The 19,008-nt window shown below is 45.0% G+C and overlaps 1 protein-coding gene across 2 annotated transcripts in view; it reads left to right on the top strand.

The window, feature by feature from the left end:
• The first annotated feature begins 405 nt into the window (after positions 1-405).
• Positions 406-19,008, top strand: part of SUCLG2 (succinate-CoA ligase GDP-forming subunit beta) — a 330,026-nt gene continuing 311,423 nt past the window's right edge. The window contains exon 1 of one of the 2 annotated variants that reach the window (XM_019469764.2): positions 406-582. In XM_019469764.2, coding sequence (XP_019325309.1) covers positions 499-582 — 84 coding nt within the window. In that variant the 5' untranslated portion in view covers positions 406-498. The remainder of the gene's footprint in view (positions 583-19,008) is intronic. The other variant, XM_019469763.2, reaches the window with a different exon arrangement.

Below are 19,008 nucleotides of genomic sequence, written 5' to 3'. Positions count from 1 at the left end.
AGTTCTAGAAGGCTTCCACCGCCTTCGCCAGAACCCTCGCCTCCCCTTTATTCCTTCAAGTGCCAGCTCGGACACAGCGTGCACAGGCTCCTCTGAGACCCCAAGACGAGATCTGAGCTCCGAAGGCCCCCGGTTACAGTTCCACCGCTCGCGGCAGTGACTACTGTTCGCTTGCCCTTTGGTCCTCGGTAGAGTTTAAACCCCACGACCGCAGGGCTGGGGATCTGCTGATGCCCACAGTGGGTGGCGCGGTGACAAGGCCAAAAGACCCCCGCAGGCTAAAGGCGAAGACGGGGCGGGGTCGGGGACCGGGGGCGGTGCTGGCCCCGCCGGGCGTGGGGCGCCGGGGCGGGGCCGCGCGCAGAGGGGCCGCGCGCCGGGGCGCGGGGGCGGCCGGGGGCCGGCCGGGCCCGCCCCTCTCCTCCTCCTCCCTCCTCCTCCTCCGACCTCGGCCGCCCGCGCGCAGTCGGCTCCCCCGCGCCGAGTTTCCTGTTTAAGATGGCGTCCCCCGTGGCAGCGCAGGCCCGGAAACTTCTGCGAGACCTGGCGCTCCGGCCCCCGCTGCTGGCGGCCAGGTCCCAGGTGAGCGCTCCCGGTGGCTGGAGCCGCGCGGAGGGCGCTGGCGGGGCGGCCGCCTGCCCGGGTCCTCCCGGCCCTCGTCGTCCTCGCCGCCGCCTGTTTCCTCCCGGCAGCGGGTGCCCGGCGGCGCGGGCGCTGCACCCCCGGAGGCGACGCGCGGAGCTGCTCCCGGGCGCGTGGGAGACCCCCCCCCCCTCCCCAGCCCCCGCTCGGGTGTGGCCCCGGGGCCGAGGAGGGCGCCACCCAGCACTCAGCAGTCGCTGGCGTCGGTTCCCTGGGCCCACGCGGAGGGCGCCGGCACCGCACCTGGCTCCGCCTGGCAAGTCGAGAAGTTCTCGGGCCGGGTTTAGGAGACCTGAGGTTTTACCATCCACGTTGCCAGCTCTCCTTTAGAAACGTCTCGACCTCTGAGCGCGTGTGTTAGGCCACGTGAAGAACATGCCCAGAAACCCATCCCAGCCTGGCTGGTATTAATGATTCACCTCCCTGAGGAACTTTCTCCGGGGGGACTGTTTTTGCAGATTTCAGGGGCGCCTGAGTTGGCAAAATGCGGGGGTCGAGGAGGAAAGTGGGAAACGCTCTCCTTTCCCTACAACGAGGAATCAGCCTCGTCACAAACACACGTCAGAGCATTCCCCCTGTCCACTTTCTCCTCGTTTATAGAGAATAGAAAGCTAAGGGGCCGCGGGTGGATGCCGAGTAGCTGTTCAAACTTGGCCTCCTGTAGATTGTAGTTTCTGCAGAATGGCACGAGTCGAAGTATTCAGAAGCCTTTTGGGGGGTTAAAAGTTGGTGATGGTTCTTGGAGAAATCACTCAACTGCTCAACTTCTGATTGTCGACAGATAAGTTCTTGCCCCCTTTAAAGAAAGGGCAGCGTGGGGCTCAGCCACAGCTGAGCAACGTCCTTGTTCATTTTCCCCGTTTTTAATTTATGAGAGTCAAATTATCACATGCAATTTTAACCAGGATATGCATAGCATAGTTTTTAGGACATTTATAAGATAGCTACCAATGATTCTTTGGGTTACTCTAAGCGTTGGCTAATTATATGCAAGGTTTTGTTTTTTTTTTCTTTTTTCCTCTCTCATTTCCTGACTTCTCATTTCTCTGTTTTTGTTAACGTAAATTTAAAAGGTGCTAATACTTATTACTGTAATAGCCTTAATAGGCACTTGACAGTATGGTGGGATAGTGGAAAGGAATGGCAGTTTTGTCTAATTAAAATCACTAATAACTATTGTAATGCAGTGAGGAGAATACCTCCAGGTGATCAAGTCCTATTCATTATTTAAGTGTTACAAAAAACAACTGTAGTGCTAACTATGAGTGCAGGCTTGAATTGATGAGACACATGGGGCCCTGGGCAGTGAAAACTCAAAGCTTTAATTGTACAAGGAACCCAAGTGTTTAGCCGAAGTGTGGCAGGGCTTCCTGCCTAACCAAGAAGTGAGATCTGAACGCAACACTCCAGGGAGTCTGTCTGGGGACAGATAGCCTTGGTTTGGCAGGACTGGGCAAAAGGTTCTGTTACCTCGCTCCATCCAGCAGCTTTGATTTACATCACTCTTGGATGATGTGTTACCCTGTAAGCACAAGGTTTCAAAGATGAGAATTTTTTAGAAGTTCAGGTTAGTACTTAGTGCCCAAGAACCAGAAATGGACATTAGCCAGTATCTAGTGCAACCAGCTTATTTCACAGGTGGAAAATTGAGGCCTAAAGAAATTCAATGACTTGTTCAAAGTTATAAAGAGAGTTTGTGGCAGAGCCCCATTCCAGAATAGTTTACTTTTAAGTTTCTGTTACACCGGGCTGTTGCTTGGTGAGTGTAGACTTCATTAAAATGCGTCATGTTAGCATTGAGGTTAGTCTGCTTATCAAGTAGCAACTATATAACATCCAAGTCCTAGAACTACTGACATTTAAATTAAAAAACAATTTTTTTTTTTTAACTTCATTCATTTTTGAGAGACAGAGGCAGAGCGTGAGCGGGGAAGGGGCAGAGAGAGAGGGAGACACAGAATCTGAGGCAGGCTCCAGGCTCTGAGCTGTCTGCACAGAGCCTGATGTGGGGCTCGAACTCACGAACTGCGAGCTCATGACCTGAGCCAAAGCCGGATGCTCAAGCGACTGATTCACCCAGGCGCCCCTAAATTTTTTTTTTTTTATAAATCTCTTAGAATTGACAGTATTAGGAGAGTATTGCTCATGACTTTTAAGATACTTTTTAAATTCTTGGGTACTTCTTAGTATCTCTTCCAACAGAGTCTCCTTTGGTGTTGTGCGTACCTACTCCCTTGGCCACGGCAAACATTACAGTTGAACATGACCCCCTTTTCCCACGAACCTTAAAAATCCTAAGTATTTTGAGAAATTTGTTGCCACTCTTGCCTCACACCTAGTTTTTACTAGGGCCTCGTGCAGAGCTGTTGGGTATGCAGAGATAAAAGGCCCAGTTTCTGCTTTGAGAAATAACTGTAACCACTCAAAAAGATGTCCCTAGAATGACACTTTAGCTCCCTCCCCTCACCCACCCTGTAGTTAAATTTAACATTTGACACATATTCCCGAGGTTTAATGTCATTGAAATTTCTTATTTCCTCTGCTCTTGGCTTCAGCTATTTGACTTATGATTGATGTTATAGTCTTAGAAAGCCTGCTTTAGCCATTTCTTATTTTACATACATTTTTTATTCAGTCTATACCTAGGACAGGACTGTTCTAGGTGCTGATATTTGGGGATAGAGAACAAAGCCGGCAGAGCACATGGCCACATCATACTTGATTTTAATGGGGGTGGGGAAGGGCTAGACTGTACATACATACATAAATAATGATGATGATTTCAGCCAGGGACAAATGCTACACAAAGGTAAAATAGAATCCTGGGATGCAGAATGAATAGCTTAGCCAAGAAGGTGTACGTAGATTAGGTGGTCAAGGTAAACCAACTTGATAAGGTGGGGTTTTTGTTTTGTTTTGTTTTGGCTTGATTTTTTTGTTGCAATGTAACACATGTACTGAAAATGTACATATTATAAATGACCAACTTGAAGGGTTCTCACAAACGGAATATGCCCAGGTCACCAGATTCAGATAAAAAAACTAATCATTTAGTGGCAACCCCGAGGGTCCCCTGGTGTTTCTACCTGTTGCTGCCTCCACCCTGGAAAGGGTCACCAAGTCCCTACACTTACACCACCATACCATGGTCTCGTTCCTTTCTGTACTTATGTAAATGGAATTGTACAATATGTAGTCACACGTTCAATATTAGGTTTATGAGATCTTGGAGGTGACTTTTTGACATTTGAGCTGAGACCTGAGTAACCAAAAGTAGCCAGCCAGGTGAAACTTTGGGGAAGAGGGTATTAGGCATAGAAGACAGCAAGTGCAAAGGCCCTGAGGCGGGAGTGAGCTCAACATGTCCAAATAGTTAAAGAGGGGAAAGTAGTAGTACCAGTAGTAGCTTGAGGTAGGCAGGGGCCAGATAATGTGGGGATTTGCAGCATCTGATAAGGAGCTTTTAAGAGTCTAGAGTGGATAAGTGACTTGCTCAAAGTTATTTAGCTAGTAAAAAAATAGCTGGGTCTGAAACCCAGTCCTGGCTGCTAAAGATTAGGCATGTAATTACTGTACTGTATAATTCCTACTGCAGACGTAGGCTGGCTTTGAAACTTTTAGGGGGAATGTTCTGTGAACTCAGTACTCTAGTAAAGATCTCATCATTGTTAGGGGATTTTTCACATGTAAAGGCTATGTTGCTGGGTCCAGATAGTCCTCCAGTAGAACAGGATGCTGTACTACATGGCAATGTCATACAGCATGACATGGCTGCGGTGGGCACAGAGATGAGCCCACTCTGTAGGTCATGTCACATGGGAATTTCGGTTGAGGGCACAGAGTTTCAATGGTTAATGATAATCCCAAAGGTGGTATTGTTGCCCTTCTGCACACGTTCCCTCTCATAATGGCAGGGTGGGGTTTGCGGAGCTGCTGTGTGGTGAAGGGTAGACCTTGTGGGAAACACTGCCTGTCAGGTCCCCAGCTGTGGAGTTGTTGTGTGGTTCTCTGCAAAGCCCAGAGCTTCTGTCCAGGAACTCCTAGAGGAACACATGGTTTTGAAGGAAACTGTTTAAACCCATGCCCCTGCTGTTGTATTCTTCTAAGTGGGTGGCTCCAGCTTAATTTTCTGCTCCTTCAGGATGTAGGAGGAGAAAGAGGGATGCATGGCTTTTAGAAGTGAAGGACTAAAGGTCCTGTGTAAGTCCTTATCAGCTAAATGAGCCTGTGGAGGTTGGGCCGGAAGTTGTGACTCACATATTTGTGCCTTTTGCCTAAAAGAATAAATATCTGACTTTTTTTTTTTTTTTTTTTTTTTTTTTACAGCTGCAATTTCTTCTGTTAGAGGAAGAAATCTATCTCAGATAATTTAGAAGCTAAACTGTTGACCTTCTGTGTGGGGAAGACCTTTAAGTGTCCCAAATTGGTTTTGTTTACTGTAAATGAAACTGATCTTTTATGGGCCAGGGATGGAGTGCGCAGACCCCCGGTAGTGAGAACGTTGCTGCCTGTGTATCGTAGCCCTGTTCCGCAGGCACAATGCCCAGAAAGTCACTGAAATAATACCTCATATTTTGGGAAGGAAGAGAAATTATCTACCTAACCTCAGATCATTTGTCCTTCAGTTCTCTTTACTACTCAGTGTGGGATTGTCACTTGATTTATCACTTTCTGTTACTCGATGGAAATGTTTTGCCTCAAGAACTTGAGAGATTTGCCCACGTTTGAGCAAATTGTAAAATCAATATCCTAATGAAACTTTGGGAGATAATACTCGAGTTAGTCTGGTGAAGAGGAAGTGGGGAGGGCACTGCAGGTGGGGTGGGCAGTGTGCAAAAAGGCAGAGGGGAGAGAGAACGTGGGGGAAAGTGCAGGAGTCAGTTCTTGCCACCCCTTTTTGTATGGAGAAGGGAGAGGCAGGTATGTAACTGAAGGTGATCTTCTAGACAAATGAGGAAGGAGGATGGGCTGTAGAAAGCCTAGAACTCAGCATGCATAGAATTCCATCCTAACTAAAAACCAAGCAAATATTGTTCATTTTTTAAAAGAGTTTATTTATTGCGGTACCTGGGTGGCTCAGTCAGTTAAGCATCCAACTTAGGCTCAGGTCATGATCTTGCAGTTCGTGGGTTCAAGCCCTGTGTCAGGTTCTGGGCTGACAGCTCAGAACCTGGAACCTGTTTCAGATTCTGTGTCTCCCTCTCTGCCCCTCCCCAGCTTGGGCTCTGTCTCTCTTTCTCTTAAAAGTAAACATTAAACAAAAAAAAGTTTATTTAGTGAGGTTTTTTTTTTTTTTTTAAGTTTATTTGAGAGAGAGAGCGAGCACATGGGTTTGGGGGGGGGGGGGTGTTGCGGGGAGTAACAGAGAGAGAGAATCCCAGGCAGGCTCTGTACTGTTAGAGCAGAGCCCAACTCGGGGCATGAACTCACGAACCATGAGACCTGAGCCGAAGTCGGACACTTAACTGACCGAGTCACCCAGGCGCCCTGCAAGTATTGTTCGTGTAGTTGGTTTTCTGAACACTTGGTCTGTGCCTGGTGGTATTGGGTATAAGCTCCCTGAAGGCGACAACTATGTCAGTTTAGTTCTTCCCTGTAAACCCAATGTTGACGAGAATGCTGGGCATGTCGAGGTTGCTACATGACTGAGTGAATGCAGATGGGAGATACATGGCCCCTACCCTCAGGGGGCTCAGAGTTTGGTGGCAAAATTGGCGTGCAAACCAAGAATTGTACTAGGGCATGTGAATGCTGCATTTGGGCTGTGTTTTTGGTCCTCTCAGTGGCTGTGCTTGTTCCTGCACTGGGGGGCTTGCTGTGCTCTCCTTCTGAAACATTGTTTCCTCTGCTCCCAGGCCTGTTCTCTTCCTTCATTAGCTCTCTGACTCCATGTTAAATCTTCAGACAGGGCTTTCCCTGAATATTTTATCTGATTCTGCCTCTCCCCAGAGATGTCTCTCTACCCCTTACTTGCTTTATTATGCTAACGTTTTAAAGTCTGGTGATTTATTGTGTTTCTTCTTTGTATATTTATTTATTGTCTGTCTTCTTCCCTCTCTCACAAATAGAAGATTGTGAGCTCATTGAGGCCGAAGATTTTCTTATGCATCACCAGTTTCCCCAGCTCGCCTGACAAGGTATTCAGTAAGCTTTTGTGGTCTCAGTGACTGAGTGCGGTTCATAGAGAAGAGGGAAGGGCAGGTAAGTAACAGAAGTTGAGCAACGATGCAGACAATCGAGGCAAGCGAGGAAGGAAGGGGCTGTAACAAGTCTAGTTGTGAAAGGACTTTCATAATAAGACTGTTCATTTCGCATGTGCGCAGAGACCCTATGCACCGTGATCTCTGCATACCATTTCTTTAGCCCTTGCAACATTACTGCTAAGGAGGTTGTATTGTCTTCGTGACACGTGTAAGGGAACATCACGGAGAGGTCAAGAGCAACTTGCTTAATTACAATTAGAGGCGAGCAAGTCACCTGCCTCATGCTGACAAGCCACCTAGGCTGTTAAAACATTAAACTGTTGCTAAAGGATCCTATTTGGGCGGAAACATCCGGTTACACTGATTGCTTGCATTTCCCAGTCTCTCTGCCCTGAGTGGCTTGTGCTGACTCAGGTGTACTGATCTGTGTACCAGGTTGTCTTCTCCAGGCTCTTATCTGACTCCTTCCCTGGCTGGCTTCAGGCTCTGGGAAACAGGGTAACAGAGAAGAGGGTGTGAGTTCTGCATTCAAATCGAACAATATTCAAATTCTGGGTCTGCCAGGCTCTTGCTTTACAAAACTGTTGAACTTGGTTGAACCTTGATTTATTGTTCTCTGAAAAGGGATAAATCTCATATGTGGTTACAGAGAGTACATTTGACATAATGATATGGTTGGCTCACAACGGTTATTTTTCTTACGGCGAATTTGAAGCTAACTTTACTTGCATTTTTTTATGCTTTACTAAGCTAGAAGCATTTTCCCTTCTCAGATCTGATACACATGTATTGTTTGCTGCCATCTCAGGGTTAGGCACTAGCTTGGTGTTTTCCATATGTTTTGTTCCCTTGAATCTTTGCACCAACCACGTGGGACCGAGATGATCATTTTCCATTTACATCTGGAGCACTTGAGGCTCAGACAGTCCACAGCCTGCCTCCTGTACCCCAGTTCTACATTATTCTACAGGGCGTGAAGAGGGCGTGAAGAAGAGGGCGTGAAGTGAAGGTCTGTAGAAGCCCAAGGTAGCAGTGGGGAAGGTCACATGGTGAGCTCTGTTGCACCATCCTGGATGTGGCTCATTCCAGAAATGTTTGCACATCTTCGTGTTTACTTAGTAGTGATGGCTTCTGGACCTCATGTGCGTCAAAGATCTGAGGTGGCGGGACACCTAAAGAATAGACTGTAGTCACAGCCAGTCCCAGGTGCCTTTTGCTGTCTGCCCAAGTGTGGAGCACTGACTGTAGCGTTTCGGGTATTCTGAAGTTGTGAAATTGCATTGCTTTTGCAGGGTGGGCTCCGGGGGGGTGCTCCTGGAGGACAGAGCTTCCTGGTATTCTGACTGCAGACTTGGATCAGTGTGCAGGTGACACGGCCAGCTTTTGCCTCTTTCAAAAATGGTTCCAAAAGAATAGCACTTCAGCACCAGTCACGAAGGCATAGATTTCTTAGGCTTAACTCTGTAAAGTTTATTTTTGTTTTAAAATTGGAGGGATTTGGTATAATGTATCAATTGATGTTGGAGACATGGCCAAGCATTAGGGGTAGTTGTGTGCAAATTTGGGACCTGTGGGGGGGGGGGGTGGCATGTGGGTCTGGTGTCTCTTTTCCTACTACTTCCTGTTTCTCCATGTGCCCGGCCCGCTTCCATTTCTGGGCTGTCCGGGTACCAAGGTTGTGACTTGTGGGCACCGAGGAATTCAGGAGGGCTGCCTTGTGGAGTTTCGGGTGGCAGGGCAGTCAGAGATGAGGCCGGAGACCAAAGCAGGGGCACCATTCTGCTGATCCTGGCATCTGGTATTGGAGTTAAGGTTTGTTCTTGAGGGCAGTGGAGAATCATTGAAGAGTTTAGATAGTGAGGCAAAGGGGGAAGTTTGAAGCTTTAGAGGACCCTTTCTGCATATAGGATGGAGATGTGTGGGGGAATGTTGCAAGCATGGGGCTCCCTTGGGGGACTGTGCACTGATTCAGTGCCCTTAGTAATTGTATCAGGAGGATGTGCATAAGGCAGGACTGGGGTCAGACTGTCTGGGTCTAAATCTTGCCTTAAACACTGATAATTCTTTTGATCTGTAAGAATTACGTATTTTATTACAAGACTAACTTTTTCACATTTCAGCATCTCTGAAAACTAAACTTTTTTTATTTGAGAAGGAGAGAGAGAGAGAGAGAGAGAGAGAGAGAGAGAGAGAGAATCCCAAGCAGGCTCCACGCTCAGCATGGACCTCAAGATGGGCCCCCATCTCATGACGAGGGGAGCATGACCTGAGCCAAAATCAAGAGTCAGATGCTCAACTGGCTGAGCCACCCAGGAGCCCCTGAAAACTAAACTTGTTTGCATACTTGTGATTGATCTACAGGTTTCCTTTTTTCTTCTTCCACCAGTTGTACATAACATGGGAGAAGATGGGGGCTTGCACCAAAATTAGGTTGGCTGCATAATTTGTTGCCAGGTTGGGATACTTTGAATGAAAGTGACCGTGAGCACTGTGAATTGTTACCACACCAGGGCAGCAGGTGTAACAAACCAAGACTGTTTCTGGAAAACCCTAACTGAAATGGATGAAATGTTGGTAATGGGGGTAGGAGAGAAAGATTGGCGTTATTAAGGCAATATACTGGTCAGGAGCCATGATTTCTTCTGATCCACAAGGTGCTGCCTCCTCCTATCCTGTGCTGAAAGCAAAAAGGTGATAAAAGGGTCTGTACCATCCCTGAGCCGAGAGGGTGGGAGCAGCCACTCTGGTTATAAAATGTCCCTGCTTATCTTTATTCCTAGAACCAAGTACTTTGACCCTATGGCTGGGTGTTCTCTGGACACTTTGTTAGGGCCTCAGAAAAGGAACATGCAAATAAAGGAAGAGAAATAGAAAGCCCCATACATCTGCCAGCCTTCCCAAGCACAGATGTCTAAACCTGAGCACAGTGACATGCTTTCCCAAGCCTGAAGCCTTTTCTGGGGTTAATGACATCCTGGGCCCTGTTGAAATGGTGCATTCTGGCTTTGTTATTTCCTTCTGTGCTCTCAGTCTTGTGTGGGTGGTGCTGATGCTTCTTAAATCTTCTTTGGTTGAAAGAGACCTGCTTGGACTTATCGCAAGAAAAATAAAAGGTTTATTGAAAGGGACATGTACTAGAACTCAACACTAATCTTCCTTGGTGTTGGCTCTTCTGTGCCCTTTCTGTACTGTAACCAGTCACTTACTCATGGTTACATCTCTTTGTAACTTCTGCCTGCACATGACTTTGACTGTCCAGTCCCATGCCCACTTTAGCCTCCCATCCCCAAAACATCATCTAGCTTCCATCTCCCAGAATAGTATACTTTTTAGGAGAAAATCTTGTTTGTCTAGCTCACCATTTTGTATTCACGTTTGGGTCACTGGCCAGCTGATAGATGGACTGTTTGGCATAAGGTATCTACCCCCACCCTGCAGCCCATGGCTAAGATGGGGGGTGGGTCTTAGGAGCAGCACCATGGTATCCCCATGTAGCAGAGCTCTGCATGCAGTGCTGGGGGGGGGGGGGGGGGGGCGTGGCCTGGTCCATTAAGAACATCATTATATTTTCCATCCTTTGTGAACTTCTTGTCTCTAAGATCACATTTTCATGATTGATTTGTTTCCTTTTGCACATTTCCAACTTTCTGAAGATTTCCTTACGATTCACCTTTTTTGTCTGTGTTGGACTAATTTACAGGGGTTGAAGATAATGGCAGTGGGCCTTGTTTTAGACTGTTTTCTTATGATTACAATGAAAAATATTTCTCAGGAAGGAATTATTAAGTGGGAAGATGGATTGTCATGAGAAGTCAGCTCATTTGTCCAAATACCCAAATGAGTATTTCAAAGACACGTGTAGACAGTGGGCTTCTATGAGCCCAGGGCACTTCCTCAGCTTTACTTGGAAGAGTGTTCTGCGTTGAAGTAACCCAGCTTCTCTTGTGGGTTGAAGTGGTTCACCTCCAATTTACACTTCCTAAAGAGGATTTGTTTGGGTCTTTTTGCCACCACTCAGTAATGAGCTGCTTTCTTGGGCACATCCTTCAAGCTACGTGCAGAGGCCGCTGGTTCCCACACCAGTCCCTGGTGCAGTCTGCTGGGACTGAGGGGGCAGAGTTCATTTCATTCAAACGCATGGTCTTGTGAAACTTACTTATGTATTTTATTTGTAAGACACACGCTTTCCCCCCACACTTCAATGTCTCTGAATTCCAGGTGTGTTTTACGCTTGTGCCATAGATTGATTGGGAGGGTTTTTCCCCAATGGTTACATAAAGATGGTACGAAAACGCTGTTGTTTGTTAGGTTTGATGAAATTACACCGTGCCTGAGCTTTCTCAACTGCAAAATGGGGAGAGGTAGAGTAGTCACCCCCCAGAGTTGCACTGAGCATTAACTGAGCTCATGCACACCATCTTAGCACTGCGCCCTAAATGGTTAATAAATATTAGTCATTGGTTTTGGTATTTTTATCACTAACTATAATCATAAAGGCTTTATTTTCATAAAAGACCCCCTTTGATATTTCCCCCACTTTCCCTCTAAATCTGCTCAGTGCCTTGGCTTGTAAGAAAGGTGGGTAATGGAACCACAGGATAGAGACTCAGAAGAGTCAAGGTATGGAATGACATGAGGGGCAAGGGCAAGGCTGCTTGTGGTCCCTTGTGTGTGCTCGGGAGCAGAGGAAGAAAATGAAAATCTCTTGGGAAAAGGACTTTCTTGCCTCAGCACTGATTGGGAGTGGAGACCAGATTTTTAGCCTTATCAGAAAATATTAGTTTTCCCCCGATCGATGGACCTGTCTTCACATTTTTATAAGGAAACTATGGTATCGTTTGCTTGATGTCCCCCCATCTTCTGATCCTGCTCTCCTAGTTGCTGTCAAGATGCTGTGGTTACAGTTGCCTGGACTTTGAAGGACTTATTTGGGTTAACTTACCTTTGAAAAGAAGGGGAGGAAAACCACATTTAATATGCACTCTTATTCCAGCCTTAGGGCTTACATAGGCCTTTAATAAGTAATATAAAGAATGCTGAAAGTTATTAATTATTTTTGATTAAGGGAATAAACTATTAATGGTGAGTGTTTCTTTGTTAAGACTCAGAACTCTTTCTTAAAGTGACATATCATTAAACTTGAAAACCAACAGTATAGGGAAAAGAAGAATGAATTTTTCAGTTGATAGCTTTTTTATAATTGGCATGAAAAAATAAATGTGCTATTTGGCCAGTTAGAAAAACGAGATACATTTTGAGATAGTGGAGTTGTAAACCGATTATCCTCACTAATTTAAAATGATGAAGAAGGGTTGAATGACTAAGTGTTGAGGAGGCTCCTTTGAAATGGAGGCAGAACTGTTGTGATTGGTCCTTGGGGAGACTGAGCCTATGGGGTAGGTTCCGACATCGATTCAGATGTATGGGTTTTCCAACACCACCAGGCGGTTCTCACACACCATTTGAATGTCCTGTAATTCAACTCCATTCTGACGCTGCTTGCTGGAGATAATGTCACATCCCACAGGTCAAGGGCTCAATCCTAAAACTTCTGGCTACCCCCTCCCTCACACCAGTCTCAAGTCCACATTGCCACCCATGCTTCTGACTGACCATAGATTTGCTGATTCCGTGATCCCCACTCCCCCCCTCCCCCCCCCCCCCCCCCCCCCCCCCCTCAGGTTCATTCAGTCTGCTAGAGCAGCTCCTGGAACTTAGAGAAACATTTTACTTACTAGATTGCTACTGGTTTCTTACAATAAAGGGTGTAAGTCAAGCACACCCAGGGCAAGGTGTGCTACTAGAGTTGTACAGCTCCCATGCTCTCTGAGCACACGACTCTCCCCGGGTCTCGGTGGGTTCACCAGCTCCAGAGCTCCCAGAATCCTGTAGGTCAGGGATTTTTATGGAGGCCTCATCACCTAGGCATGGCTGATTGAATATTTGGTCATCGGTGATTGAACTCAGTCTCTAGCCCCTCACTCATCCTTTAGGAGGGATACAACTGAAAACTCCGACCCTCTGATTACTAGCTTGGTTCCCCTGGCAACTAGCCCCCATCCTTAGGTGGGGTCCAGGTCACCTTGTGCACATAACAGACCTGTATCACTCTCATCACTTAGGAATTTCCAGGGGTTTTAGGAACTCCATACTAGGACCATGGATAAAGACCAAATACACATTTCTTATTAAAATCACAACATCGGGGCACCTGGGTGGCTCAGTCAGTTGAGTGTCCGACTTCAGCTCAGGTCATGATCTCACGGTCCGTGAGTTCGAGTCCCGCGTCGGGCTCTGGGCTGATGGTTCAGAGCCTGGAGCCTGCTTCCGATTCTGTGTCTCCCTCTCTCTCTCTGACCCTCCCCCGTTCATGCTCTGTCTCTCTCTGCCTCAAAAATAAATAAACATTAAAATTAAAAAAAAATAAATAAAATCACAACATCACAGGTGCTTTTAGGATTGGAGTACCAAATCTAAAACTCGTAGCAGAGCATATTGGGAGCGTAATGGATGCTTTCTTTTTTGTCTGATAAAGGTTTACGGTGAGGCTTTTATGAGTGGTATAAAATTGATTTTATAACTATTTTATATAAAATATAATTTAACATGGGGAAACTTACAGAGTTAAACTTCAGGTAGAGATTAGAGAAAGTTATTAAGTTCCATTTCCATTAAAAGGCTGCAAGGGAGTATGACATTTCATTTATCTTAGTATTGGCAGTATATCAATAATGTTATGTCTACAGTAATCCATGAGTTACAGTATTCCTTTCTTGAAGATATTTTGTTCTGTGCTACAGGATGAGTCTATTTTGCCCCAATATACTTCAAAGTATTTTTTTAATAGGCCAGAAAAGAATCCTTTTCTTGGAACTTTGAAGTTTCAAATAAACAATATTGTCGTAATTTAAGTAAAATTAATTATGAATGCAAAGCAGTGTTTTTGTGATTGAATTTTGGGATGTTGAGGGAAGTAGCAAAGGGATTGCTTTTTTGATTCATAATTTGAAGCTGAAAATGCCTTTTATGTCTCTGAAAACCTTGTTTTTCACTTCTCATGTTTCTCAAGGTACTAAAAATATGTGTATCTATTTTTTATTTAAAAATTTTTTTAATGTTTATTTTATATTTGAGAGAGAGAGAGAGAGACAGAGTGTGAGTGGTGTAGGGCAGAGAGAGAGGGAGACACAGAATCTGAAGCAGGCTCCAGGCTCTGAGCTGTCAGCACAGAGCCCGACATGGGACTCGAACTCATGAACCACGAGATCGTGACCTGAGCTGAATTTGGACGCTTAGCTGACTGAGCCACCAGGCACCCCTGTATTTTTTTATTTAAAATTTTTTATTAATTTACTTTTTAATTTTTATTTTGCTTTTGTAAAATATACGTAACGTAAAATTGTCATTTTAACATGTACATTTTTGTGGCAGTAAGTACATTCACACTGTTATGCAGCCATCACCACCAGCCACGTCCAGAACTTTTTCATCTTCCCTTACTGACCTTTGTACAAATTACATGCTAGCTCCCCATTTTCCGTTCTGCCAGCCCCACAAGCTGCCATTCTACTTTCTTTTTCTATGAATTTCACTCTGGGGACATCATGTAAGAGAAATCATACAGTGTTTGTCCTTTGTGTCCTGTATTTCATTTAGCATAATGCCCTTAAACCTCACCCATACAAGTGCCAGAACTTCTTCCTTTTTAAGGCTGGATTATATTCAGTTGTGGGTATATACATTGTATGTTTATACGTGTGTGTAACATTTTGTTGATCCATTCATTCATCAGTGGACACTTAGCTTGCTTTCGCCTTCTGTCTTGTGAATAATGCCTCTGTGAGCATGAGCGTACAATGGATATATATTTTCTATTGACGTTGTCCTGAGTAGAAATGTTGTCCGATGTATAGTTTGAACTATATTTCCCGTTTCCCATGTCGGGTTAGAATGTTTAAGAAACACCTTTGCTGTTAATATTTTCTTAAATATTCATATTCTTTTATTCTTCCAGTGAGTGTTTGTTAATGCATCACTTGTTAAACGCACTTATCAGGCTCAGAAGATGGTAGGTCGATAGGACGCTAGGGCACATGGGACAGATGCTGCCTTTAAGGAACGGTCAGGGGGAGACCACAGAGAAATGGTCAGTTACAGGGAGAGGCGTTTGGTGTTGTAGAGGGCTCCCCAGGGCTTTCTGGAATGCAGCACCACCAGTACCGTTTCTCCAGGGCTCGCCTACACAGTGGCTGGTCATAGTGTCTGTTTAGAAACCTCAAGTTGCGCACATGCAGGAATAGACTCCTGACACTTCCCGCCCGCATTTCACGGGCCAAGCCTGGTGCTGTGCACTGGAAGAGGACTGCCTCATGGCATCCTTACAGTGATCCTAGGAGGCAGGCATTCTTATTGCCATCACCAAGCCCATTTTTTAAAATATTTATTTACTTTTTAGACAGAAATTGGGAGAGTGAGCCGGGGAGGGGCAGAGAGAGAAGGGGACCGAGGATCCAAAGCAGGCTCTGCCCATGCAGGGCTGGAACTCAGGAACTGTGCGATCGTGACCTGACCGAAGTCAGATGCTCAACCGACTGAGCCACCCAGGCGCCCCCACCAGGCCCAGTTTTAAAAGGGGCAGACTGTGGTTCAGAGACTGCACAGAGCTGCTGTCACAGCTGTTGTCCCACACGGCTCCTTGCATTGCCACTCACATCTGTCTGTTCGGTTGTGCCTGTCGTGAGTTGAGTGGTGTCTCCTCCCAAAACAAATTTATACTTCAAGGCTAACCACTAGTACCTCAGAATGTGATCTCATGTTGAGATAGCATCATACAGAGATTATCAAGTTAAAGGAGATTACTAAGGTGGGGCCTAATCCAGTAAGACTGGTGTCCTTATAAAAAAGGGCAAATTTAGACTCAGAAATGTTAGTAGGGAGAACACCCATCTGAACATGAGTGATGCTTCTCTCAGCCGTGGGACAACAAAAAAGGCCGGCAAGCCAGCAGAAGTGACGGGAGAGGCACCGCCTCAGAGGAACCAGCCCTGAGGACATCTTGTTTGCAGACCTGTGACCCAGTACGTTACCCCTAAGCCCCCGGGTCTGTGTTACTTTGTTCTGGCAGCCATAGGAAACGAACATGGTGCCTTTTGTGGTTGTGAGCTTTTCCATCCTGGCCCTTTTGGCCTCTCTGAGTTTATCCTAGAGATGTGTATCTTCCATAGCTGCTTGGAAAGCCAGCTTATGGACCATGAATACAAGTTGTCTTGGTTTATGCTTTATATATTTGTTTTTGAACCAAACATTGTTTCCCCACTATATTATTCACCAGTGTGGGTTTGGGAAGCTCTGACCATTTCTGAAAGTGAGGTCATTTTATTTTATTACATATTTTTACTTTTGAGACAGGGAGTGTGAGTCGGGGAGGGGCAGAGAGAGAGGGGCAGAGGATCCCAAGCAGGCTCTGCGCTGACAGCAGAGAGCCCAATGCAGGGTTTGAACTCATGAACCGTGAGATTGTGTCCTGAGCCAAAGTCAGACACTCAACTGACTGAGCCACCAGGCTCCCCAAAAGTGAGATCACTTTAAAGCAGGAAGAATTGCAATTAAGAAGAATATTGTAAAGAAATAGGGTGTGAGGTTTGATATCACTTCCTAAATAGGAATTGGGAAATGTGTTGACTGCAGCAAGAAATTGAAATAAATACAGAACCTTACTTATTCAGATGTGTCATTTCTGGTATTGTCCATTTGGCTTACATAAAAAACAAAGTTCATAATTTTTTGATCTCACCCAGTTCTTAACCATTCTCTGTATTCAGACAGCTCATCCAAAGTTAAACAGAGAACTACGTTTTAAAACTTATGTACAGGCCTTTTAAAAAAACAGTTACATAACTTATTCCAGCTGATTTTGTAATCAGAAGCTTAACACTAAGCAGTGTTTTTCTTCAGTAGTATAAAGTTGAAATTTAAGAATAATCAGCATGCAATCAAAAGCTGATTATAAATGAACAATAATGAACATAAAAGTGAAATCAATTCTGAGGGTTATAATGAAAGAAAAAAGGAGTAATAGCAGTAGTTGAAAAAGGAGAGTAATAAAAAGAGGTTATGCCAATAGGCAAATAGTGGATGAAAATCAGCAGTGATGTTCTATGGAATTCTCAAAGAGTTTGGGGGAGAATGGGAGAAACAAAGATCGTAAGAGTGATCATAAGAGCCAAAATGTGTATAGTTGTATGGATTTACTGCCATAGATGCAGTCATCTAGGAAAAGTCTTAGAGTTTTAGGAACGAATCACATCTGGTTCTGGATGCTGGCAGGTGGCATGGAGAGAAACGGTTCAGTTGTATCTGACAATGTAAGACATTCAGCTTCTCTGAGCCTCAGTTTCCTTGTTAAATGGTTTAATGCTTATTGTACATTGGTTATACACCAGGAATTGTGCCACGTGCAAGGGACAGGCACAGCTTGGCAGGATGGCTGCGAAAGTAACACGTCCCAGAGTGCAGGGCGCATATCATTGACACTACACAGAAGTGGGTGGTATCAGATACCAGTGAGTCACACAGTGAGGAAGTTGCTCTCTTAAATATCTTTGACACCTTAAGATTTTGTCCAGGAGAATTTTAGGTTTTGTGCCAGTGTGCTTTTTAAGATCTTCAGCTCAGGACTTTTTATCTGAAGTAGCCAGATCAATCCCTTTTGTTTTTAGATTGTGTTGATAATTATCTTCTCCTTAGGCAAACAGATGGGTCGTTGTTGAAAATAAAGTCATCTTATAAGTTAAAACCAGTCATGTAAAGAAATTGGTAACAGTATTAGTGTTCTGTGGATATAGCAAGCATTGTGTGTGAGCAGTTGTCATTTGGAAAACTTTGAACCAGAGTAACCTTGGAATTGCTCTCAGTTTGCATTCCCTGGTAGCAGATAGTGAGAAAAGTATTCACACAGAAGTAATTTTGTGGGGGAGGTATTTCCAGGAAAATTTGGAATGGTATGAGGGAAGTTGAACCAGTAGGAAAAGGAGGATAAGGAGGGTGTGTTATTCAGCTGAGACTCAGGGAGGGTACCTTTGCTTTAATTCCACAGGGCAGCTTGGGAGACGGTGTATGTGCATTACACACTGCAGTTGTCCCCATTAGGGGCAGTGGGAGTTGGGTTACTTACACATCCTCATCCCTCCCGTGAGGATATGAATTCCCGCGCACTTCCGGTTGTTCATGCTCGAGGGCAAGTGAGCATCAGCACCCCATGACAAAGGGCCAACAGGGGCTGGCTGCTGGGAGTGGGAGCACACAGGGGCTGTGTAGAGGGATCCGAGGCCATGTGGGTGGAGCCCTGATAGCAACTGCTGCAAGTCTGTTCCATACTTAAGTGACATGTAAGCCACTCAGCTTTGTGCATTGGACATTTAGTTTAGTCCTTCGTGTCTTGGTTTCCTCATCTAGGTTAGAATAACAACAGTAGGAAAACTTTTAATTCTTCTGATGAAATTCTGGAATGTTAGAATGGTTAGACATCTTTGACATTTTCTCTTACACGATAAAGCAACTGAATTGCAGAGAAGTTAGATGTGGGAGACCATTTGTACTGCCTTGGTCATAGCAGGAACTTTGAACCCTTGTCTTTTGATTCCTGTTCCAGGGTGTTTACACTTTTTTACTGATTTACAACTTCTGAATCAGGTGAGGAAAATGTATTTGGGCCTTGGGATATATTTTGTTTTTGATGTAAATTCTGTGGTTTATGTCTCTGCATGGCATTGCTTGGTTTTTAAGCTTTTCCGAATTAAGAACCATTTGAGTTTCTGCGAAGTGTTATTGGACATTTGGGTTAATATTCCCATGAACCTTTGCCCTAATAAATCCTAGCTTTTTAATCTGCATTAAAAAGATATTTCTCTCAAAACTTGACATTTTGGTGAAATGAGTTTCTGTATTTTTTTTTGTTTTGAGGCTTTCTTCTTACACGTTTGAAGTGTAATGGACCACAGGAACCTGGAGAGTGTACCAATTTGTGTTGGTCTCCTTTCTGTGGTTCTCTGAGGGAGAAAATAGATGCTCAAGTTTTCTTGGAGATTTTAAAGAATCCCACATATGGATTGTACTTCTACATTAACAATGGTTAATAGAATTTGAAGACAATAAGGAACTTTGA

Source organism: Panthera pardus, unplaced genomic scaffold, assembly GCF_024362965.1.
Source record: "Panthera pardus isolate Hobbes unplaced genomic scaffold, ASM2436296v1 HiC_scaffold_8, whole genome shotgun sequence".
In the NCBI taxonomy this organism is placed as follows: Eukaryota; Metazoa; Chordata; class Mammalia; order Carnivora; family Felidae; genus Panthera; species Panthera pardus.
This window is presented reverse-complemented; position numbering and strand designations above follow the sequence as displayed.